General features: G+C 41.4%; 1 protein-coding gene and 1 pseudogene across 1 annotated transcript in view; one reads left to right on the plus strand and one right to left on the minus strand.

The window, feature by feature from the left end:
* The window catches only part of ALG9 (ALG9 alpha-1,2-mannosyltransferase), a 78,401-nt gene that overhangs the window by 21,718 nt on the left and 31,233 nt on the right, over positions 1–25,450 (plus strand). Inside the window, exons 9-13 of the mRNA XM_049778644.1 lie at positions 5,170–5,292; positions 9,526–9,680; positions 12,526–12,655; positions 13,240–13,387; positions 14,496–14,625. Coding sequence (XP_049634601.1) covers positions 5,170–5,292; positions 9,526–9,680; positions 12,526–12,655; positions 13,240–13,387; positions 14,496–14,625 — 686 coding nt within the window. The remainder of the gene's footprint in view (positions 1–5,169; positions 5,293–9,525; positions 9,681–12,525; positions 12,656–13,239; positions 13,388–14,495; positions 14,626–25,450) is intronic.
* Positions 24,236–24,641, minus strand: LOC126016122 (28S ribosomal protein S16, mitochondrial-like; annotated as a pseudogene).

Here is a 25,450-nt window from a genome sequence, read left to right on the forward strand (position 1 = left end):
TATAAGCCCGGGGAGTCCTCCTGGTCATACAAGTGGTCCAGAGCCTTTGCTCCTTTGAGATCTTTCTGTTGACCTTTCCCTCTCGTGGAGGCCAGTTTAACATTTACAAGGATGGTTTTCCTCTCACTCCTCCTTTCTAGAGTTCTAAAAAATTCGAGGTCTATAAAATTGTTTCCCTTCATTCAGTCTGCAGAGCAGTAAACATGATCCTTTGTATTTTTTTTGCTTTTCCAAAGCTCCCCTTAGCTCATCTGAATGGGAAGAACTCAGGCCTTTTCCCTGAAGAAGGCGCTTGTTGAGTCACTCACTGCCTCAGAGGCACAATTGCCACCTTCCTTTCACCTTCCACTTTGCACCAGTTAAATGCTTAGCTCGTCAGAATGACGCATCTTTGTGGCAGAGTTCAGCCCAGATACGTTCTGAGCAGTTGAATAGAAAATCTCTCAGTCAGGAGAGGAATGATTTTACTCTTTCCACTTTTTTTTTTTTTTTTGGTTTTTGGGCCACACCCAGCGGTGCTCAGGGGTTACTCCAGGCATCTGCTCAGAAATAGCTCCTGGCAGGCACGGGGGACCATATGGGACACCGGGATTTGAACCAACCACCTTAGGTCCTGGATCGGCTGCTTGCAAGGCAAATGTCGCTGTGCTGTGTCTCTGGCCCCAACTCTTTCCACTTTTAAAGCAGGTAGCTGCCTAGGACAGCAGGGTACTGCTAGCAACTGGTGATTATTGTCCTTCTTCGCCCTTATTTTTAAGAGTGTTCTCACTTGACCTTTCCCACTCCTGACTTATCCCCCAGTTTTTGCCTCATTCTTCAGGGAATGAACAGTCTATTACAAAATGCTCCCTGCCTCACTGAGAACTTGATTTGAGCTCCTACCACAAAGCAGTAATTTTATTTACCAACGTCATGCTTGCTCATCTTAGAGTAAGATGATCACTCGAACTGGAGTGCACTGAAAGTTATAGGAACAGATTATATTCAAGGAGCAGAAGAGTGGCCCTGAAAAATCAATGCTTGTTTGCAAATAACAAAGAGAAAGAGACTTTTATATTTCCTCTCAAATATACGTACAGTATGATATCCACAGTGTGATAGGTAGTGTGATAGTTGACCTTGCACGAGGCCAACCTGGGACGAACCTGATTTTGATTCCTGGCATCCCCTATGGTCCCCTGAGCCTGCCAGGAGCGACTTATGAGCAAAGAGCCAGGAGTAACCCCTGAGCGCTACTGGATGTGGCCCCAAAACAAAACAAAACAAAACAAAACCAAAAAATAAAATAAACTTAGCATCTATAATAGGTTTTATTTTTGTTTTTTGTTTTTGTTTGTTTTTGGGTCACACCCGGTGTTACTCCTAGAGTTATTCCAGGAGTTACTCCTGGCTGTACATTCAGAAATTGCTCCTGGCAGGCTCGGGGGACCATATGGGATGCCGGGATTTGAACCACCGACCTTCTGCATGAAAGGCAAATGCCTTACCTCCATGCTATCTCTCCGGCCTCAGCATCTATAATAGTTAATAGAAAAGATGACCCTCATTTTCTCTGATTGCTTCATGTTTGTTGTTGTTGTTGTTGTTGTTGTTGTTTTGTCTTTGGGTCAGACCCAGCAGTGCTCAGGGATTATTCCTGGCTCTATGCTCAGAAATCGCTTCTGGCAGGCTCAGGGGACCATATGGGATGCCGGGATTCGAACCACCATCCTCCTGCATGCAAGGCAAACACTCTACCTCCATGCTATCTCTTCAGCCCCTCACTTCATGGTTTTACTTTTAGTTGAGATGTTTAAAACTTATAATGGGAAAAGGCAGGCCAGGGTTTGTGGCCTGCTGCAGAGATAGGCGGGAAGGATTAGAATTTATCTGTATTAAAATTTATCTTTCTGGAGTAATGGGACTTTAGGGCTGGAAGTTAGCTTAGTTAGAGCAGGCCTGACATGCAGAGCCCTCTCCTCCAGATTTGACCCTTGATAACACATGGTACTCCCCACTGCCTGGAGTGTTCCCATTGACCCATGAACAGTGCTTTGGAGACCTGACTCCCAAAATAATTCCATTTAGGAAATTTGTCATAAAATATTAATTAAAGCACACACCCAGTTTTTACCAAAATGCTAAGAAGTGAAGACATCCAGAAAAGATATTTTAGAAAGGAAACTATCCTTGAATTTTCCATAACCCAAAAAACGAGCTTTAGAGAAAGTTCTGCTAAGTGTCTCTAGTGTCTCTAGTAAACTTGGAATGGCCCTCTCGTCCTCCATGGCCTGGTCACTGGAATTGAATGAGGTATGTTTGCTATCTCCAAAGATGACACACAGTTGCACTTGAGTGCATCTTTTTTTATTTGTTTGTTTTTGTTTTTGGGTCATACCTGGCGGTGCTCAGGGGTTACTCCTGGCTGTCTGCTCAGAAATAGCTCTTGGCAGGCACGGGGGACCATATGGGACACCGGGATTCGAACCAACCACCTTTGGTCCTGGATCGGCTGCTTGCAAGGCAAACGCTGCTGTGCTATCTCTCCAGGCCCTTGAGTGCATCTTTTGTGTCGTTCCCGCCCCCACCCCCCCCCACACACACACATACCTTGTCCAATTTCATTACAGGTTTTGTTTCTAATCTTTTTTTTTTGCCATGTAAGCTGCAGAAATGTCAAGGCTTTCTGACTGCTCCTCTGCCTTCTGATTGCCCTTTTAAGCAACACTGATTGCAGGAAATTGCTGTCGTGCAAGGCGGGTGTCATAATGCATTGATTAGACACCGCACGTGTCACCCACTGCCTGATGGAAGCAGTCACACAGAGGAAGAGCAGATGACGAAGCCTGCTCAATGTATGGGGGTGGGGGTGAGGGGGTGGAACTGTCCCTTCTCACAGGCTCAAGGATCTTGACTCGGAGAGAATCAAAAGCAGTGTGAGGAAGGCTTGTGTTCATTGTGTTTAACTCTGAATCCTTAATGCATCTGAACAGAGCACAGGGTCTCTGGACATTGTTTTCCTAGGGAAAGCCAATGACTAATTCTCTTTTTAAAATTAATTAATTTTCTTAAATGATATGTCTATTTAAGCACCATGATTACAAACATGTTTGTGGTTGGATTTCAGTCATAAAAAAGAACACTCCCCTTCACCAGTTCAACCTTCCCACCACCAGTGCCCCCCATCTCCCTCCTCCCTCATCCCCTGCCTGTATTGGAGACAGGCATTCTAATTCTCTCACTCACTATCCAACCCTTACTCCAGATGCCAACTGCAAGTTCAGGTTATCACCTGTGCTTCTAAGACCAGCTTTCGATAGAGTAGGGATTGCCACAGCCTCCTCCTGGGGTATTTCAGTTAATTTTCTATAGTGGCCTACAGAAACCAGAGAAGCATTTATCTCTTTTTATTATAAAGGAGTTAGGTGAATGACCAGATGGAGGAAATACAGAGGGACAGGGCAAGCTGCCAGCTTCTCTACTCGCTCCCCAGCCCAGAATTTCTCCATACCTTGACTTTGTCTTCTGTTTAAAAATATATGTATTTTGAGAGGCTGGAGCAGTGGCGCAGGTGGTAGGGCATTTGCCTTGCATGCACTAAACTAAAACAGACTGTATTTCGATCCCCCAGCGTCCCATATGGTTCCCCAAGCCAGGAGTGATTTCTGAGCGCATAGCCAGGAGTAACCCCTGAGCTTCACCGGGTGTGGCCCAAAAACCAAAAAAAAGTTTTTTATGGGGCTGGAGAGCTAACACAGTGGTAGGGCATTTGCCTTACATGCAGCCAGTCCAGGGTGGATGGTGGGTCGAATCCCGGCATCCCATATAGTTCCCCTGAGCCTGCTAGGAGTGATTTCTGAGCACAGAGCTAGGAATAACCCCTGAGCGGTGCCGGATATGGCCCCAAAGCAAAAAAAAATAATTAAAAATAAATAAAATTAAAAACATATATATTTTAGGCTCCAATGATTGGCAAAGGGTTTCATGCCCACAGCATTCCAACACCACTTACCTTCCCTGTGTCCCCTGCCTCAAGTCCTCCTTCCTCCACCATGGCAAACTCAGTTCTGTAGACAGGTTTTCTTGGGACTTTCTTTTTTTGGTTTTTGGGCCACACCCGGCGATGCTCAGGGGTTACTCCTGGCTGTCTGCTCAGAAATAGCTCCTGGCAGGCACGGGGGACCATATGGGACACCGGGATTCGAACCAACCACCTTTGGTCTTGGATCGGCTGCTTGCAAGGCAAACGCCACTGTGCTATCTCTCCGGGCCCTTCTTGAGACTTTTGACAGACACTTTTTTTCATAGACTTGATTGGTTTCATCATTGGTCACTAGTGGTTGAACTCACCCCAGTCCCTTCTCCCAGATGAGGTGGCAGGAAGAACAGAGGGACTGTAACTTCCAGTCGAGTTCCCTTGACAGTAATGATCATTGAATATCATTGATTATCATGGGACTTTCTTTTTTTTTTTTTTTTTTTTGGTTTTTGGGCCACACCCGGTAACGCTCAGGGGTTACTCCTGGCTATGTGCTCAGAAGTTGCTCCTGGCTTGGGGGACCATATGGGACACCGGGGGATCGAACCGCGGTCCGTCCAAGGCTAGCGCAGGCAAGGCAGGCACCTTACCTTTAGCGCCACAGCCCGGCCCATCATGGGACTTTCTAAGTTTTGCCTCACTAATAAGAGACACCTTGATGTTTTTCATCACTTAGGAAATTTAAAGAATTTTCAGGGTTCTGAGCCAGGAATGGGGACACAGAGCAAAAAGAAATGTATTTATATACTTACTATAAATTATAATATCACACTAGACTATTTTAAATATGTAAATGTTTTGCCCTGAGCACAGAGCCAGTAGGAAGTCCTGAGTACTACTGGGTTGTGCACTTTCCATTCCCACCCTCTAAAAAACTCAGATGCACAAAAAAATAAAATATTAGTTTATTTGGACTTAGTTAGATACAGTGATCAATAGAGGTAATAACAGCCAAACATTTGAAATTTGGTTTCTTTCTGAATCATGACCAATCCCATTCTCTTCCATCTCATGAGTGACTGAGCATGGAAAGAAAATGAGTTTGTGGCACATCAATCCTTCTTGAATCAAGAAAATGTGTTGAGTCAAGCCTTTTAATGACATTTGAGGACCTAATGAAATAATGACTTAATTCCTCTTCTCCCCTTTAGGCACAGAACCCTGGTACTTCTATTTCATTAATGGATTTCTGAATTTTAATGTAGCCTTTTCCTTGGCTCTGTTTGTCTTGCCACTGACATGCCTTATGGAATACCAGCTGCAGAGCTTTCATGGTGAGTGGCATGAGGGATGGTAAGTTTGTGAAGAGGAAAGAATAAGTAATCCTGTATGGGGATGGATATGTAGCTCAGGAGTAGTGTACTTGCCTGCCTAGCATGTGTGAGGTCCTGGGTTCGATCCCAGCATTTCCCTTTCTCTCTTGAGTTCTCTCTTTTCTCTCTCACACGTAATTCCCTGTCTGTTTCTTTTTCTCTTTACCTCTCTCTCTCACACTCATATACATAATTCCCAGCCTGTCTCTCTCTCTCTGTCTCTCTCTCTGTCTCTCTCTCTCTCTCTCTCTCTCTCTCACACACACACACACACACACACACACACACACAATCCCTAGCATCTTTTTCTCACACACCAACATAACTTACACACACCCAATACCAATCAACCTGTGTTTTGATTAATAGTGTCAAATAAAACTGATGGGGGATGGGGCCTGAGTGATAGCACAATGGGTTGGGTGTTTGCCTTGCACATGGTTGACCCGGGTTTGATCCCTGGCATTTCCAAGCCTGTAATTTACCCCCAAGGAATAGTGTTTTTTTTGTTTTTGTTTTTGTTTTTGTTTTTTGGGCCACATCCGTGATGCTCAGGGGTTACTCCTGGCTATGCACTCAGAAATCGCTCCTGGCTTGGGGGACCATGCTGGGGAGTGAATGAGATCTGTACTGGGTTAGCTGCGTGCAAGGCAAATGCTCTACCGCAGCACTATTGCTCTGCCCCCCCCCCCAAGGAGTAATTTTTGTGTGAAGTCAGGAGTAATCTCTGAATACTACCTGGTGTCCTCCTCCCCCCAAAAAAGCCAACAACAAAAAACTGATGGAGGAATTTCAATGAGGAAATCAGTATATATTAAAGAACACAATGGAGGAGGGCAGACACAAAACAATTTCTGGAGATAAGTTTGTTTAACTTCTCTATTTTCTTTTTTTCCTTTTAAACTTTATTGATTGATTGGTTTCTGGCCCACACCCAGAGTCACTCAGGGATCACTCCTATCTCTGCACTCAGAAGTCATGCTGGCATGCTGGAGGACTATATGGGATGCTGAGAATCGAACTGGGTCCCTCCCGGGTCGGCCACATTCAAGGCAAATGCCCCACCACTGCGCTATCTCTTTGGTCCCCAGTTGTCTATATGCTTAAGAAGTGTGTGTTACCATGGTAAATTGCTTAAGATAATCAGGGCTGGAGGTAGATATTCTATAGGAAATTACTTCAACCAAAAACTTGAAACTAAACCATGAAGGGATTTCCCCGTGTTTGATAGTGAAGTTACAAGCTCTAGACTTCTGAAGAAGTCTTGATGTTCCTCAGTTCTATTTCTTTTGTGAGTGTGTGTAGGGAAGGTTTGGCTTGTTGGTTTTTCTACAGACTCTGATTTTTTGTTGTATACGCAGTGTCCTGGCTCTGGACAGGTGGTTTCCTTAGTCTCTTTTATGGAAGACAGATGGGAGCAGAAATTCATTTGAATTGGAGAAAGAGATTTAATCTCAGTTTTTTTGTCTAATTTTAATGCCAAATGATCATCCAACCCTCCATTCTACTTTTTCTATTATTAAAAGTTTTAAAGAGGGTTGGAGTGATAGCACAGCAGTAGAGCTTTTGCCTTGAATGTGGCAAGCCCAGGATGACCCCAAGTTCTATCCCCAGCATCCCATATGGTAAGTCCCCTGAGCCTTCCAGGAGTGATGTCTGAGCTTAGAGCCAGGAGTAACCCCTGAGCACCTCCGGGTGTGGAACAAAATAAAAAACTAAAAATTGTTTTAAAGATTTCTTTATTTAGGGGATATTTGCATATATATAAGAGCAGCCCTCACCTTTGCAGTTTTTATGGGTTTGTTTTTTTTTGGGAGGGGGCCACATCCAGTGGCACTCAGGTTTACACCTGGCTCTGCACTCAGAAATTACTCCTGGCAGGCTCAAGGGACTATATGGGAGGGATGCCAAGGATTGCATGTACATACTGTGCTGTTGCTCCGGCCCCACGGACTGTGGTTTTTTCTTTTTTTTTTTTTTTTTTTTTTTGGGTCACACCCGGCAGTGCTCAGGGGTTTTTCCTGGCTCCGCGCTCAGAAATTGCTCCTGGCATGCACGGGGGACCATATGGGATGCCGGGATTCGAACCAATGACCTTCTGCATGAAAGGTAAATGCCTTACCTCCATGCTATCTCTCCAGCCCCCGGACTGTGGTTTTTAATAAAAATAATAATTCCATAATGGAGGGTCTTTCATATTGGAGTTGGCTTCAGGTAAGGCAATGTCTTTAGCTCCTATACTAGCTCTGTATCTCCTTTGTATGTTCTTAAGAGACTAATCCCCTCACCATTTTCTTCTGGAGATTTCTTTTAAAAAAAATCAGGTCATTTTCTCTTGCATCATGTTTTACATTGGAATTTGCTCCCTGTTGTTGTTAACTTACTCCTCCATTCCTTTTCCTAAGGATAACCTTTATTTATTTATTTATTTACCTATTTATTTACGCCATACCTGACAGTGTTCAGAGCGTGCTCCTTATGGTGCACTCAGGGGTTACTCTTGATGGGGCTTAGGGGACCATAGGGAGTGCCAGAGATCGAACCTAGGTTGGCTATGTGCAAGGCAAGCTGCTGTACTATCACTCCAGCCCCAAGGATCATCTTTTAAGTAACTTTTTCTCTGACTATAAAGATTATTTATGATTATGGAAATGTTTGTGCTATACATATAAAAGGAATATATTAAGCAATACCCTGTGGAATAGTATGAATCCAGTTCTGAATTCTGCACTAGTAGAGAAAATGAAATTTTTGTTTTGGTTCTTGGACCACACCTAAAGGTGCTCTGTGCTCTGTACTCAGGGATCATTCTCAGTGGGGCACCGTGGACCATAAGGGTGTTGGGAATTGAATTTAGGTTAACCTTATACACGTTTTACCTGCCCTACCTCTTCATCTTTGTAGTCTAATAATTTTTATTTGCAACGTAAGGATAATTTTGGGTCACTAAATTTCCGAGGTAGGTCTTGACTACAATTCTAATCTTTTTGTGTCCGGGCTCTCTCATTGTAGACATAATGGACACCAGGGGGTGCTGTCTGTCAACCTTTGTACTGATTTGTCTGCTGCTCTCCACTATTAGAAACACAGGAAATAAGATACCTCATCTGTGGGTTGCAGGCTTGGCCCTCGGCTTTCATGTTCTAACTGCAGCAACTTTTTTTTATTATTTTGTATTATTCTTTTTAAAAAAATAAATAAGGGGTTAAATTTCATTTAGGAAATATTTTATGTACTAATAATCAGTGAACAGAATTAGCACAAAAAAGAACTTTAATATATAAAACCACATGGAAATTAAAATCCAGAGAATGAGTTTATTTTATACTTTTAATCTCAGGACTCCTCAGTGTTAGTGGAAGGATTCACTAAATGACATCTTTTTAATCTCATCCACCGCAGGAATTATTCAACTCTGCCACCCCATTACCTGTCTCATGTTTCAGCCAAATTCACTACAGATTTCCCTATTATTTGAAAGTAGAGCTTTCCTATTTGGCCTGGTTTAGTGGGTTCTTTTGGAGTCTGGAAATACTAGTAACGAACAAACAAACAAATTTCCACATAAATAAATAGTGATAGTGTTCTCAGACTTAAATTAGCAAAGAGAAAGCGGATACATAGCTCGGATGGAAGATGAGCAGCAGGGAAGAGACTGCTTAGCTTAGAAGCATGTGGCACATGGCAGTTTGGCCTTGTAATAAAGCTGTATTTCTCCTTAAAAAAATTAGCAGAGAAGGAGCCCGGGTGATAGCACAATGGGAGGGTGTTTGCCTTGTACACAGCCGACCCAGGACAAACTTAGGTTCAATTTCCAGCATCCCTTATGGTCCCCAAGCCTGCCAGGAGCGATTTCTGAATGCAGAGTCAGAAGTAACCTCTGAGCACCACTGGGTATGGTGCTATCCTTCCCCTCCCCCCAAGAAAAACCCCCAAAATAAAGAACAGAGAAAATTTGGATTGTGCCTCTTTTCAGATGTTCGATCCTGTGGGAGCGAGCTGAGAAGAGCATGTTTTCCTCTTTCTACTTGACTCCTTTATGGCATAGAAGAAAGTGTGAATACAAGAGTCGTAACATTTTATGGGGTGTGTAGGGCAAACTCCCAAGTCTGAGATCCGGAGGACTGAAACTAAATATGTTGTTTTGTTCTATGATGGTGAAATGTGGAATTTTTGTGTGTGTGTGTCTTGCAGTTCAGAATTTAGGCCACCCATATTGGCTTACCTTGGCTCCAATGTATATCTGGTTTGTGATTTTCTTCATCCAGCCTCACAAAGAAGAAAGATTTCTCTTTCCTGTGTATCCACTTATATGTCTCTGTGGTGCTGTGGCTCTTTCTGCACTTCAGGTAAGTTTCAAGAAAACATACAGCTGCTTCATCCTGTCTCACTGTTATTTTTTAGTGGGAGAGGGGCACACCTGATGATATTCAGTGTTTATTCCTGGCTGTGCACTGAGAGATCACTCTGGTAGTGCTGGGAATCAACCCCGGTAGGCTGCATGCAAGGCAAGTACCCTATCCCTGTACTATCTCTCTGGCCCCTCTGTTTCACTTCTAAAATTACTTAAAGGACGAGCCTGAGTGATAGCACCAGCAGTAGGGCATTTGACTTGCATGTGGCCGACCCAGGATGGACCTGGGTTTGATCGCTGTCATTCCATATGGTCCCCTGAACATGGTGTTTAAATAAAGATATTAAAAAAAAAAAAAAAAAACAGGGGCCGGAGAGATAGCATGGAGGTAAGGCGTTTACCTTTCATGCAGAAGGTCATCGGTTCGAATCCCGGCGTCCCATATGGTCCCCTGTGCCTGCCAGGAGCAATTTCTGAGCATAGAGCCAGGAAAAACCCTTAGCACTGCCAGGTGCGACCCAAAAAAAAAAACCAAAAAAAAAAAAAAAAAAAAACATGGAGAAAGGTGAAGGGGGAAAAAAAATAACCAATTTCTAAGCACAGAGCCAGTAGTAACCTCTCAGCCCTGCCAGGTGTGGCCCCAAAACAACAACAACAAATAAAATACTAATTTAAAGGAGGTGAGATTCGATCCCTGGCATTTCAGATGGTCCTCCAGACACTGCCAGGAGTAATTCCTGAGTACAGAGCCAGGAGTAACTCCTGAGCACTGCAAGGTATGGCCTCAAACCAAAATATTAATAATAAAATTGATTAAAAAGGGGCCAGAGAGATAGCATGGAGGTAAGGCGTTTGCCTTTCATGCAGAAGGTCAGTGGTTCGAATCCCAGCATCCCATATAGTCCCTTGTGCCTGCCAGGGGCGATTTCTGAGCACAGAACCAGGAGTAACCCCTGAGCGCTGCCGGGTGTGACCCAAAAAACAAATTGATTAAAAATCTTGGAGGTGGGGCTGAAGTGATAGCACAGAGGGTAGGGTATTTGCCTTGCACGCTGCCAACCTAGGTTCATCCCCAACATCCCAGATGGTCCTCCTGAGCTTGCCAGGAGTAATTTCTGAGCGCTTTTACCTAATTAAGACATATTCCATATGTTCAATCTGAATTCAGGAATTTCAAGTCATGTTAAAGCTTTATGTATTAATTTAACATTAATATTTGCCTAGTTGCTAGTCATATTCTTACTTGCCTATTATATAACTGCAGTATTAATTTGTATATCTGTTTCTCTCTCTTGCCAACAAGAATACAATTACTAATAAAGAAGTCCATTGGGCTATCTCTCTATCCCAGGATGATAGTTTAAACAATGAAATTTTTAAATAGTAATTAAACTTCATTGCAGGTGATTTACAAAGAGATAAAAGAAAAAGTAATCTCACTATCCTAACAAGACCACTTTCTAATATACTTTTCTGTCACATATCAAAAATTTATAATGGCTGTAATGTTACACGTATAGCTTTATATCCCACTTAGTAATACATTAAAATTTTCTCTGTAGCCATTACCATCATTTTAATAGCAACATAATGCCTGTACCTAATATATAATACTATTATGTTACATAATATTATTGAATTTTATTCTCATAGATAAAATTAATATCAATACTTGGGCTTCTTTCTCATTTTTAGTAGTATAAATAATGCCTTCTTCACATGTTTTTATTCATTTATTTTTTTTGTTTTGTTTTTTGGGTCACATCTGGCTGTTCTCAGGGGTTACTCCTGGCAGGCTCAGGGGACCATATGAGATGCTGGAATTCAAACTGGGGTCCGTCCTGGGTTGGCTGCATGCAAGGCAAACGCCTTACCGCTGTACCATTGCTCCAGCCCCCAGATTTTTATTGTTTCTTTTGATAGATTCCTGTAAAGATGAAAAGAGCACAAGGGCTTCCTTACATACCTGCTTGTTGTTCTCAGTGGGGTTGCTCACGAAGTGCTCTGGCTGTGGTGTGATAGAGATCTTCATTTGGTGTGATTTAGGAAATCCGAAAGAGCAGACCTGCCAGGACCTTCTGGGTGAGGGTTTGGGATCTTGAAGCTCACTCTTGCAAGGCAGTCACTTTCTGCCTGTCAGCTAGCCTCCCCCAGGACCCAGGCCTGCACTTTTATTAAATATACATCTAATCTCCAAGGTATCTAGATAAGAGGAAAGGCAGGAATTTGGGGAATTTAGTGACAAGCTCCTTTGGGACAGCAGCATTTATGCACATGTGTCTGTGTTGTGACAATATTCATCCCGTTTGCTTATATTATAGATTGGCAGATAATCAGCAGCATTTTTTAATCTGTGAGAGAAACTGTTTTTCTTTTTGTTTTATCAGTAGACATTTTGTTGCTATAGAAACTGTTGAATGCTTGTCAGTAAGGAAATCGAGATTACTTTTCATTATACCAAAACAGACTGAAGTAACTTTATATATCAAAACTATCCAAAGCATACTTGTTTAAAATATTTAAAATATAAAAAAATATTTAAAATACTAATTTTTAAGATTTTAGATACTAAAAATAAAAGCCAGCTAACTTTTTTTTGTCATTTGAAAGATTAAATTCTTCACAAGCCATATGACTGGACTGATCTACTGATCTTCTCAGTGAAGTTTGCTTTAATCTTAGGACTTAGAGTGGAGTCCTTACTGATATTTGCAAATGCTTAGGCCCTCCATCCAACATTTTTTGCTGCTTCCATCCTTAGTGTTACCATATTTGTTGTTGATCATGTGTATTCTGTATTTCTGTATTTGTATTTCAACATGGAGTTTTCTGTCTTCTAGAAATGCTACCACTTCAGGTTTCAACGATACCGCCTTGAACATTATACTGTCACATCCAATTGGTTGGCACTAGGAACCATCTTCCTCTTTGGGCTCTTATCCTTTTCTCGCTCTGTGGCCCTCTTCAGAGGTAAATACACTGAGTATATCGTCCCAGTATTTCTGAGAATGTTCATAATAGATTCTATTTGATACACAATGATATACTATGAGCTTCAAGGAGAGTATTTCAATAGGGATGACCTAAAGATTAAATATTGTGAGTAGGGCATAACTTCTGCAGTGTGATTGTGAACCTTTTGACTCTATTGTTGTTGATTTGTTTTCAAATAGATATTTTCTCCTTCAAAAGGATAAATGAAAGAAATCTGAAAGACCCAAATTTGAGGCTCATTAGCTGTGATTATAATTATGTTGTAATCAATACTTCTATCCAGAATAGTAAAATACACTCAAAGAACATGGAGTTACAAAGTGGAAGTATATCAGGGTGAAAAGCAAATTATTTTGGACAAGATGGAGCCTCTCCTGGAAGTTAAAAAAGTTAACTTCTTAACTACAGAGACATTGATTCCAACAGAGCTGGCTTCCTGTTGGAGTAGCTGTGGGCTGTCACATTCTCAAATTTCACATGAATTACAGTGAGAGATTAACATGAACTGTAATGAAATGTCAGAAGCTCTTCTTACTGATCTCTGGCTTGATTTCTTGTAGGATATCATGGGCCCCTGGATTTGTATCCAGAATTTTACCGAATTGCGACTGACCCAACTATCCACACTGTCCCAGAAGGCAGACCTGTGAATGTGTGTGTGGGCAAAGAGTGGTATCGGTTTCCCAGCAGCTTCCTTCTGCCAGATAAGTAAGTTGTCATTTAAATCCCAAAGATTTAAGTTGAGGCATTAAAAAGTCGCAGTTCTTTGGCAGTTTCTTCTTAATTTTTAAAAACTACTAGAGTTTTTACCAAAAGTGTTTCTAGTCTCCGAATGTTGAGTGGTCAGTGCTGTGGTCATGTACTATGCCTGGCCCCTCACCACCCAAGTTTTTGCTTCTGCTAGAGGTCATTCTTAAGAGTTTGATTTATATTTCTACAAGGATGTGAAGTCAGTCCATTTCTGAAAGTGCCCTTCAGAGTAGCATAGTGTTGTTTTGAAGAATTTTGGGCATCCTAGCCACCATGAAAGTTCTCCCCATGTTTGAACACTGAGTAACTCTTGGATTGAGACCCCTGTACTACTTTCCTTTAGCTCTTTGTTGCTGCATCAGAGAGCATAGGTTACAGAGTTCCTTGTATTTGCTTAACTCAAATACAAGGGAACAGAGAACAGTCCTATTTAGGGAATTGAAAGTCAGGTCAAGATGAGTCATGTTGCTGCATTTGAGGATTGGCTCCAGCAGCTTAGCTTGTGGTGGGATCTTGTACTGTGTAAAGATCCTGTATCTGTCATTTAGTCATCAAGTTAGCACTTGTTTTCTAAACCTTTGCTTTATAGCCTTTGCCTTCTATATTGGAAAGAGTTCATGGTTTTTTTCAAAGTACCATTTCTAAAATACTTTTGAGAATTACTCAGGAACAAAATCCTTCACCTATTCATTGAGTGTTCTTTCACTTTGCTATTTTCTCTATCATAGCTGATGATTTTACTTTTGATAAATCCCTTTGATCACACTGTAATTGCCCACAAGCTTTGATGCCTTTTTGGTTGTTTGACAATACAACCATCTGGTTGCAGATTTCACTGCTGAGAGTTGGTGAAATGGTTGAGACCTTTAGTTAAAAATTTCTCAACAATTTTGGACTGAATTGTGACCCCTGCCTCTATTCTCCCTGGATGAGGCTTTAGTAGAAATATTTTTTTCCTCAAGTGAAATGTTTTTCATATGAAAATTGTTTTTGGCTTGTTTATTTCAAGCATATTTAGCAATATGAGCCTCTGTGTTTTGCTTATTCTTATTTGTGTTTCTGACAGTTGGCAGCTTCAGTTCATTCCATCAGAGTTCAGGGGCCAGCTACCAAAACCTTTTGCTGAGGGATCACTGGCCACCCGAATTGTTCCTACAGACATGAATGACCAGAACCTGGAGGAGCCATCCAGATATGTAAGGCCACTGTTTGTTTCCTTGTCTGCAAAAAGTCCTCTTCTCAAATATGTTGACTACATATCAGAATGCTAACAAAATGAGAATTTCTTTATAAGTGATTCCTTTAGGGTGAGTGATATAACAACTTTTTTTTTTTTTTGCTTGTTTGTTTTTGGACCACATCCAGTGGCACAGAGGGGTTACTCCTAACCCTGTACTCAGGAATCACTCTTGGCAGATTGGGGATGCTGGGGATTGAATTCTAGTTGGCTGCATGCAAAGCAAACACTCTACCTGCTATGTTATCACCCTAGATGATATAAAAACTTTTGTGGAGAAAGAATGAACAATATCACTTTGATTTCTAAATTACTTCCTTTGTTTTTAAAGCTAGATGAGAAAGCAAAAGAAATTATTATAACACTGTAATTTACCACCTTGTTCATAATACAGTTATTTTGGGCATTAAATGTTCAGATGCTAAACCCATCAGCAGTGTGACATTCCCTTCTCCAGTGTCCTGTGTCCCATTCACTACTTTGCAGGCACAAATTTACTTCATATTGTTATAACACAAAGGCAAAGTAATTACCAAAATTTAGTTCAACAAGGGTCAATTTGAGATAATTATTTTCTCTTTCCATGGTGTTACTAAAGTCAGTATCTAAGGATTTATTGTGTTGTGGTTGGTGCTTGTTAAGCCTTCTGTGTTATATTTAGACTCAATTTTCTTAAGTTGAATTTGAACCATATTCTAAACACATTGTAAAACTCATTCCTTTGCTCATTAAGATACCTGGGAGAGGGGAGAGGGAACTTTTAAGTTATCAGGCAGACCTCTGACCCAACTTTTCATATATTCTGTTTTTAGCAAACATATAGTCAGCGGAAGCTATTTTCAAAGTGAGTCCCTGGATCGCCTGCTGGGGCCATGCTCCTGTCCCCACCTGTCTTTATCCACTGGACGTCAATGTGGGTTTTGTTTCAGTGCCTTTGAAAGATGACACTTTCGCCACTTGACACTTGTCAGATCTTTGTGGACAAGCAGGAGCAATAAAGATAATGTTCCTGGTTCCCAGAGATGGTGGAAGATAATTTTATAGAATTACTAGAAAGCACCCATTTGGGCACTCTTCTGAAGAAACCTCTGACAGTCAGTGTCAGACACATGTTATGTAGGTTCATTTGTTAAATGTGAATGGCCAGGACTTTCGGTTTTCTTCTGAAGAAAGCTTGAGGATGTAGTTGCTCTTTAATCTCCCAGGTGGGGTCTAGTCACTAGACTTCCACAAAGATCTCAGGTTTTTTTGTTTGTTTGTTTGTTTTGGTTTGGTTTTGGTTTTTGGGTCACACCCGGCTGCACTCAGGGGTTACTCCTGGCTCTATGCTCAGAAATAGCTCCAGACAGGCTCTGGGATCCACGTGGGATGCCGGGATTCGAGCTACTGTCCTTCTGCAGGCAAGGCAAATGCCAGATCTCAGGTTTTGAAGTGTAGCTCTTGCCCTGTGAGTTTTAGCTCCCAACTCTAGGTATCATTAGTTTCATACTTACCTAGGCCCCCTGGAAGAGGTGAGTGCTATACATATTGTGCCAATTTCCTCTATGAATGCATTCTTCTCAGTGAAACCCCTGATTTTTTGGAAACATGAAAATATCCCTGGCAAGGGTAGAATGTTATTGGTGGATTCCATTTTAGCTGTGTATATTCTGCTGAGAGCAGCCTTTATAAGAGCTTGATCAGTTAAGAATCAAGGAGACCTGAATTTTCCTTGGTGACGTTGGGTAAATTGCTCAACTTCTCAGTTGAACTAATTTAGGTTTTTATCTGTAATAATGGTATGCTTTGAAAGCTTATGATGAGATTAAATTTTTCTCTCTCTTAAATTTAACCATAGTCTGGTGCATAGATTTTTCCACAATTGTTGCTAATCTGACAATGGTATAACAAATGGATCAGATATAAAGGAACCTGTAAAAGGATTTATTTATTTATTATGTATTTTAGACATACAATGTTTCAACACCAGCTCTACCCACCAGTGTCAGCCTCCTTCCACCAATGTTCCCAGAGTCCTTCCCATCAGGCCCCTCGACCAGTCATCATGACAGGCACCTTTGTTGTTGTTATTGTTGTTGTTGTTGTTGTTGTTGTGTCACACCCAGCAGCGATCAGGGGTTACTCCTGGCTCTACGCTCAGAAATTGCTCCTGGCAGGCTTGGGGGACCATATAGGATGCCGGTATTCGAACCATCATCCTTCTGCATGCAAGGCAAATGCCTTACCTCCATGTTATCTCTTTTGCCCGACAGGCACTTTTTTAAGTTTTGTTGTTAAAGTTTGCTTGCGTCTCATGGTTTTGTAAAAGGATTTAAAATCTACCTGCATCTCTCATTAATTTTATTGTTTCTCATTTCTTTGGTTTATTTTGTTTATGGTGGGATATTTGGGCCACACCTGGCAGTACTTAAGGCCTTCTTCTTCCTCCATGGTAGTGATAAGGTGACCACATGAAATAATGGGGATCCAACTAGGAATGACTGCATGCAAGGCAATCACCTTTGTCTCTTTGGACCCTGATAATCTCTTTTGTGTGTGTGTGTGTGTGTGTGTGTGTGTGTGTGTGTGTGTGTGTGTGTCACACTTAGAACAGCTTTGGCTCTGCACTAGAGTCACTCCTGGCAGTGCTCTGGGGACCATATGGGATGCTGAGGATTAAACCCAGGTCAACCTTGTTCAATGCAAATACCCTATCTTTGTACTATGGCTCTAGCCCCTGCAGGTGGATTTTTCTATTCAATATCCTGAACTCTCCTAAGGGCTTGTATTGAGAATGTTTGTCCATTGTGGGATCACCAACCATATTCATGGCATCAGGCCACTCCAAGCAGTGCACAGAAATTGAGCTCCCATATGACCCAGCAATATTGATCCTAGAAATATATATTAGGGGCTCAGGAGCACAATGTAGAAAAAGCATCTGCACTCCTACGTTTATTATACCACTATTCACAACAGTCAGAATCTGCAAAAAACCCAAAGGACCCAAGTGTCTGAGAACAGAGGATAAAGAAATGATGGTACACCTACACAATGGAATACTATGCAGCTGTTAGGAAAAGTGAAGTATTGAAGTCATGAAATTTGCTTATCCATGGATGACTATGGAGTGCATTAATGATGAATGAAATGAGTCAGACGGAGAAGTATAGACATAGAATTATTACACTCATTTGCGGGATATTAAAAATAAAAGATAGCACGGTAATAATAACCAAAGAAAATAGAGACGAAGGCCAGGAGAACTATTCTAGAAAATTTCTAGAATCTAGAACATGCTAGAAAATTTTCTGTAAAGAGAGGTGAGTGCACTTAGGGTAGAGAAGGGACTTCTGGAACAATGATAGTTGGAAATGATCACTCTGGACAAGAACTGGGTGCTGAAAGGAGGTAAAGTGATATACATAATAAGTACCCCTTCAGTAGCAATATTGCAAACCATAGTGCCTAAATGGGAAAAAATCAAGAGAGGGAGAAAGAAGAAAATTGTCTGCCATAGAGGCAGGTGGAAAGGGGAGGGGAAGAGAAAGAGGAGGATGGAAGGAAAATCAGAGATATTGGTGATGGGCATTGTACACTGGTGAAGAGATGGTGTTGGCACATTGCAATCATTAACAACTTTCTAATTGTATTTCATAGTGAATCAGTTAAAATTGTTAATTAAAATAGCTATCGTTAGCATATATTTAATGATAGTATATGAATAATGTGCTTCTATTAGTTATCAGTAAATTACTTGGAATCTCCCCTTATCCACTTCTTTATGCTTTTTCTTTAGAGGTACATTTTCTTTTCTGAAGCTTCTAGTGGGTTGCAAGAAACTGGAAGAACTCACATTTCTTCAGAATGAATTGTAAATGCCTATATTTTACGAAACTCTAAATGAGGGCATATTTTTAGCCTTGACAGCTGGTTGATATGTAGCCTGTGACTAATGAAATGAAATACATTTTTGTTCTATGATGATGTGTTAATGTCAGCCTACAATTTTGTTATTTTTTGATGCAAGAATGAATGATTACATCTAAAGAAACAACAACAACAAAACACAACTGAGCTCTTTGCTTACACTTTAAGGCAAATTTAAATCTGTTTTCTTGAATTGTAGATGATTTGTTGATGGAGCTGGTTTTCAGATTTTTGTACCATAAAATACTGAAAAAGTGGAGAGAAGACAACTAGTTTTATGAGTCTAAATCTTAGACCCAATGTGTGTGTGGGGGGGTAAACGCTGCTTTTACTAGCGATTTAAACAGGGAAGTCTCAACCCACAAAACAGTCCCCGTAGGACAGTATATATAATAAGATTGAGATTGTAAGAGGGAAACCTTCCTCTACAGAAAGACATGGGGTACACACTAACAGGTTGACGGTGATTTGGAAGAGGTAGGAGGATTATAGGTGGTTTTTTGGGGGGTTTTTTGTTTTGTTTTTTTGTTTGTTTTTTTTTTTTTTGGTTTTTGGGCCACACCCGTTTGACGCTCAGGGGTTACTCCTGGCAATGTGCTCAGAAATCGCCCCTGGCTTGGGGGGACCATATGGGACGCCGGGGGATCGAACCGTGGTCCGTTCCTTGGCTAGCGCTTGTAAGGCAGACACCTTACCTCTAGTGCCACCTTCCCAGCCCCTATAGGTGGTTTTTTTAATGTGTTATTTTTTTTTGTTTGCAATAGATCAGTTTTGTCTTTTGTCATTAAAAAAATAATAAAAGAGGGCGGGAGCAATAGTACAGAGGAAGGGCATTTGCCTTGCATGCAAACCATGATCCAGGTTTGCTTCCGGCATACCATTTGGTTCCCTTAAGCCTGCCAGGAGCAGGCTTACTGAGTGCAGAGCCAGGAGTAACCCTTGAGCGTCACCGGGTGTGGCCCAAAAACCAAAAAAGAAAAGAAAAAAGAAAAAGACCATACTAGGGGTGATAGCTACCATATCATTGAAATCCAGGATTTCAACTGCAATTAGCATAAGGAAAATGACAAAGTAGCTTTTCTTGCCTTTTTTCATTTTCCTTCTTTTCAGGTAGCAAATTCATTCAGAATGAATGTGCCATTGATAGTTGATAAGTTTTTATTTCTAAGCCACTTCTTTTTTCTCCTGAAAAGTATATAGTTATGCCTTTGGTGTGTTTATTTATTTTTGTTTTGTTTCTTTTTTTTTTTTTTTTTTTTTTTGGTTTTTGGGTCACACCCGGTGGTGCTCAGGCGTTACTCCTGGCTGTCTGCTCAGAAATAGCTCCTGGCAGGCACGGGGGACCATGTGGGACACCGGGATTCGAACCAATCACCTTTGGTCCTGGATCAGCTGCTTGCAAGGGAAACGCCGCTGTGCTATCTCTCCGGGCCCTTTTGTTTTGTTTCTTGTGGGTCACACCAGTGATGCTCAGAGGCTCCTCTGAGACCTGTCTGTGCCAAGAAGTCCTTCAGGTTAGAGAGACTGTGGTACCTGTCAGGAAACTATTTCAGGCATTGGAGGCAAGTACCTTAGCCCTTGTACTCTCTGGTTTCTGTGAGGTTTTATTTTTGTTTCAATTTGGGGTCATACCCAGCAGAGCTCTGGGCTTACTCCCTTCACCTTCCTTCAAGGTTTTGTTTTTGTTTTTTGTTTTGTTTTGGGGCCACACCTGGTGACGATCAGGGGTTACTCCTGGCTATGCACTAAGAAATCACTCCTGGCTTGGGGACCATTTGGGACATGGGGGATTGAACCGTGGTCTATCCTAAATTAGTTGCATGCAAGGCAAATGCCCTACTGCTGTGCCACCACTCCGGCCCCTTTCTCCATGTTTGATTTGTTTGTTTGTTTGATGTATGATATCTTTAGAAATTTAATTTTACATTTTTTGTCTTCGTATATATTTTTCTCATTCATATTTTAGTTTAAAAATTATTTGGTCAGAAGTTTTTCTAAGCTTTTAATTTGCTTTTTGGGAGACATGTGTAAATCTTGTTAAAACTTAGTCTATAGCTATTATCTAGAAAAACAATTTTGTGATTTGATTCTATTCATATTCAACTCTTCACTTCCTTATCTTTGTCTTCTTAGGTCTTAATTTATAACTTGAAAAGAAAAAGAAAATCTTTTTGCTTTAAAACCATTGAATATACTCCCTGTGGCCTCAGGGCCATTTGAGGTACAGTTGGACTTATTTTTGTTTATAATGTCAAGCAGCAGAGCTTAGTTGTCCGATTTGTGTCTTAGCTGATTCACTCTCAGGTTTGATGAATTACAGGATGATGGAATTTTTTTCTTTTTGGTCAGTTAGGTATTCTCTCACATAGAAGCCTATGAATAGCCCATGGCAAGGCACCTACCGTAGTTTTTGCTCTATAAGATGCACCTGACCATAAGATGCACATAGTTTTTAGACAAGAAAAATAAGAAAAATAAATATTCTAAAGCAAATGTTGTACTAAAATATTTAATAAACTATAACAATAATATTTCCACCATGTTAAGTGAATAGCAGTCAATGTGACATTAAGAATCATTATGACTGTCTCCACCCCTGCACTCAGGCTTCATCTCTATGTAGCATTCTCTCCGTAAGACACATCTTTTGAAAAATGAATGAGGGCCTGGAGAGATAGCACAGCAGCGTTTGCCTTGCAAGCAGCCGATCCAGGACCAAAGGTGGTTGGTTCAAATCCCAGTGTCCCATATGGTCCCCCGTGCCTGCCAGGAGCTATTTCTGAGCACACAGCCAGGAGTCACCCCTGAGCACCGCCGGGTGTGGCCCAAAAACCAAAAAAAAAAAAAAAGAAAGAAAAAGAAAAATGAATAAATAAATAAAGGGGCCGGAGCAGTGGTGCAAGCAGTAAGGTGTTTGCCTTGCTGGCGCTAGCCTAGGACGGACTGCGGTTCGATCCCCTGGCATCCTATATGGTCCCCCAAGCCAGGAGCGATTTCTGAGCATATAGACAGGAGTAACCCCTGAGCGTCACCGGGTGTGGCCCCCCCCCCCAAATCAAAATAAAGACACATCTTTTTGGGGAAAATGTGCATCTTATGGTATGAAAATATGGTATATAGCAACTAAAAGTTTGGAGTCAGCATGCTATTACTGAGCTTTGAAACTCTTCCACCAAGCCTGCCTGGCAGGCTCACTTCATCTGTGCATGCATCCTTAGGAAAGTAGTTAGTTTGCTACTCACACTCTATTGCCTCTTCATCCAGCTGAATGCAAAGGAAGTTCCCTACCTGCTATATTATGTCTTTAGACCCCCCACCCTGTGTATTTTGTATGTGATTCAAAGAAAGGGAAAGACAACCATACCATTCATCATTTTAATTTCCCATTCCAAAAGGTATTTATTCAATAAGTGACGTCTACCCATTTCATGTTTGCATCAGCCGCTGAGTCAGATGTCTTACTGGGAAGAGTTGAGCAGGGAAAATGAACTGGGGGTGGTGACTGATTTCCTGATGAGTCCTATGTTGGTATCTCACAGATAGTCTTTATTAGCTTACTAGGATACGTTCTCCACCTATTTTGAGGTACCCTGAATACCACTAATAGTGATCCTTAAGCACAGTCAGAGTAAACTCTGAGCACAGCCAACTGTGGCCAAAAAACCAAAAATGAAAAAAATAAATACATATATAAAACTAAGAATAATGCCAATTGGTCAAGCAAAAAAATGGACTAGCTAAAGATTTTATGAGCAACATTTTGACAGGTCTGGTTGATTAAAAATTATTTCCTCTTATTTTGTATGGGGGTGTGTGCCACAGACAGATCTTGCTGTGCCGGTCTTACTCCTGGATTTGTGTGCTCAGGGATCACTCCTGGTGGGGCTTGAGAAACCATAGAAAGTGCTAGGGTTGAACCCAGTTTGATTGCATGCAATGCAACTTTCTATACTATTGTTCTAGATTCTATTTCTTCTTTTTATTTGTATTTTGGCATAATTGTTCACTGATCAAATGCCATTTAAAGTTAATTCTCTGGTACTGTCATTGTAGGTCATACGCTACTAATGGCAGGTATCTATATGTTTGTCTTCTTCCTGGTCTTCTTTTAAATTATGACTATAAAAACCTTAACCAAAAATTGAAAAATTTGACAGGACAAGTATGTGACTTTTTCCTATATGTGCATCTTAAATGATAAAATAGAAAATTTATGGAAGACCTAATATATTTTTCTTCTGTTTCCTTATTGCTCTTAATAGACCTTTTTTTTTAATTTTGTTTTTGGGCCACACCCTGCTGTGTTCAGCCTTGGCTCTATGTTCAGGGTTCAACCATATGGGGTGCCAGGAAATGAATCTGGGTTGGCCAGTTTTTACCTACTGACCTACTGTGCTGCTGCTTCTTCTTCTTCTTCTTCTTCTTCTTCTTCTTCTTCTTCTTCTTCTTCTTCTTCTTCTTCTTCTTCTTCTCTTTCTTCTTCTTCTTCCTCTCTTTATTCTTCTTCTTCTCTTTCTTCTTCTTCTTCTTCTTCTTCTTCTTCTTCTTCTTCTTCTTCTTCTTCTTCTTCTTCTCCTCCTCCTCCTCCTCCTCCTTCCGTCTTCCTTTTCTTCTTCTTCTTCTTCTTCTTCTTCTTCTTCTTCTCCTCCTCCTCCTCCTCCTTCCGTCTTCCTTTTCTTCTTCTTCTTCTTCTTCTTCTTCTTCTTCTTCTTCTTCTTCTTCTTCTTCTTCTTCTTCTTCTTCTTCTTCTTCTTCTCTTCTTCCTCTTTTCCTGGCAGGCTCGGGGGACCATATGGGATGCTGAGATTTGAACCACCGTCCTTCTGCATGCAAAGCAAATGCCTTACCTCCATGCTAGCTCTCTGGCCCCTTTCTTCTTTTTTTCTATCTCTGACATTTCTTTAAAAAAAATTTTATTAAATCACTGTGAGATACAGACTTAAAAAGTTGTTGATGGTTGAGTTTCAGAATACAACAGTTCTAACACCCAGTCCTTCACCAATATTCATTACCCGCCACCGATTTCCCATTTTCCTCCAATTCTGCCCCCCACTTTCAGCCTGCAACTATGGCAGACACTTTTCTCTTTTTTCCCTTTTATCCTTGTAGGCACTGTGGTTTACAATACTTACTGAAAGGGTATTATGCATACAGTTTGCTTTCTTTTAGCACTCAGTTCTCATCCAGAGTAATCATTTTCAGTTATTACTGTCATAATGGTCCCTTAATAGGCCTTTCTTGAATGTAGCAATAGTGACATTAGTCATAAAAACAAATGAATTTTATTCTGTATTAAGGCCCTATTCATAAGATATTTCCTATAAACTGGTACTGAAAAAAATCTGATATTTTTTAACTTAGAAAAACTATTTTTTGCTCCTTAGGCCTTAAAAAAAAAAAAGACTCCAGAGCTCTATGCAGGGTTTAGTTTAATTTTGTTTTTGCTTTTTTGGCCACACCTGGTGACATTCAGGGGTTACTCTTGGCTCTGCACTCAGAAAAAGCTCCTGGCAGGCTGGGGACCACATGGAATACTGGAAATCAAACCCTGGTCTACTGCAGGTCAGCTGCAGTAGGCAAACGCCCTACCACTGTGCTATCTCTCTGGCCCTGCGAAGGGTTTTAAGGACTTTAACCTTGTTCTTGTTGCACTGATGAGGTCAACTTGCCTTTGTTTCCCCAGTCTCTATATCTGTTTTCTGAAATGTGAAGACTTCATGGGCCCATTCCCATCTCAGTCTCTCAGCATTGTTGATGATCATTGAATGCAAAGTGAAAAAGCTGGAGAGACCTAAGCAGTTTTTTCACCGCCTTGGAGAGGTATGGCCCACAGGCCTGCCAGTTGCTGATAAGCTCCAAGTTGAGGGCGACTAACTTCTCCCAGTGGCTATTCAGCAGCTGATTGTAGGAGTCCAGTTGTTCTACAAAGCAGCCCTCACGGGGGCACTTGTTGCATGGGGCCACAATGCAGTAGATAGGCCAGTTGGTGCAGCCACCTAGCGCCAGGTGGATGGTGAGTTGGCATCTGTGGTAGGTCTTGCAGACCGCAGGAGTCAGCTGGACCATGGTCTGCACCATGGTCTAGTTGGACCAGACTTAGATCACAGCCCAAACAAATGGTGACCTAACCGCAGATGGTGACACTGCGACTTGTACTGAACCACATAGAAATCATATTTCTTGCGGCTGGGATGATTAGGATGATAATACTTAACTATCCATGGGACTAGCCCATGTTCAGTTCCCAGCACCACATATGGACTTCCAAGCCCTGCCAGGAGTTATCCCTGAGCACAGAGCCAGGAGTAAGCTCTGAGGACTGACGCATGTAAAGATTTTTTTATATTATATTAGTGTGTGTGTGTGTGTGTGTGTGTGTGTGTGTGTGTGTGTGTGTGTGTGTGTGTGTGTAGGGGGACTTTCTCAGCACTGCCATGGGGTGTCAGGGGTTAACCCTGTGCACCACCGACCATGCCCTGTGGGCAACAACCCTGCACCACCAGGTCCTGTCCCCAGACCACACACCTGCAGTGAGCCTATGCATCAGCCTTCTCCTCCTAATCACCAGTGAAAAGAAAATAAGAATATCATCATGAGGAAGTTGGCATTCTGGCTTTGTTGAGAGTGAAATTTCAACAGCTCTTGTGCTTCCTATTTGTTTTGTTACATTAAATAAGGCCAGTAGGTGCTCCAGCTCTCCCAGGTATCTCACTGACCTCAAGTGGTTGTGGAAAAGTTAAGATATGGAGATTGGGCTTCTCATTGAGTATCAGCACCACCATACCAGGTACTCATTTCACTTCCCTATAATGACTTAACCAGGAAGACAAAGTTTCTATTCATTTGATCCTCAGCTCAATCAGTAGTTGTTACTG

The sequence above is a fragment of the Suncus etruscus genome, chromosome 8, assembly GCF_024139225.1.
Source record: "Suncus etruscus isolate mSunEtr1 chromosome 8, mSunEtr1.pri.cur, whole genome shotgun sequence".
NCBI classification, from domain to species: Eukaryota; Metazoa; Chordata; class Mammalia; order Eulipotyphla; family Soricidae; genus Suncus; species Suncus etruscus.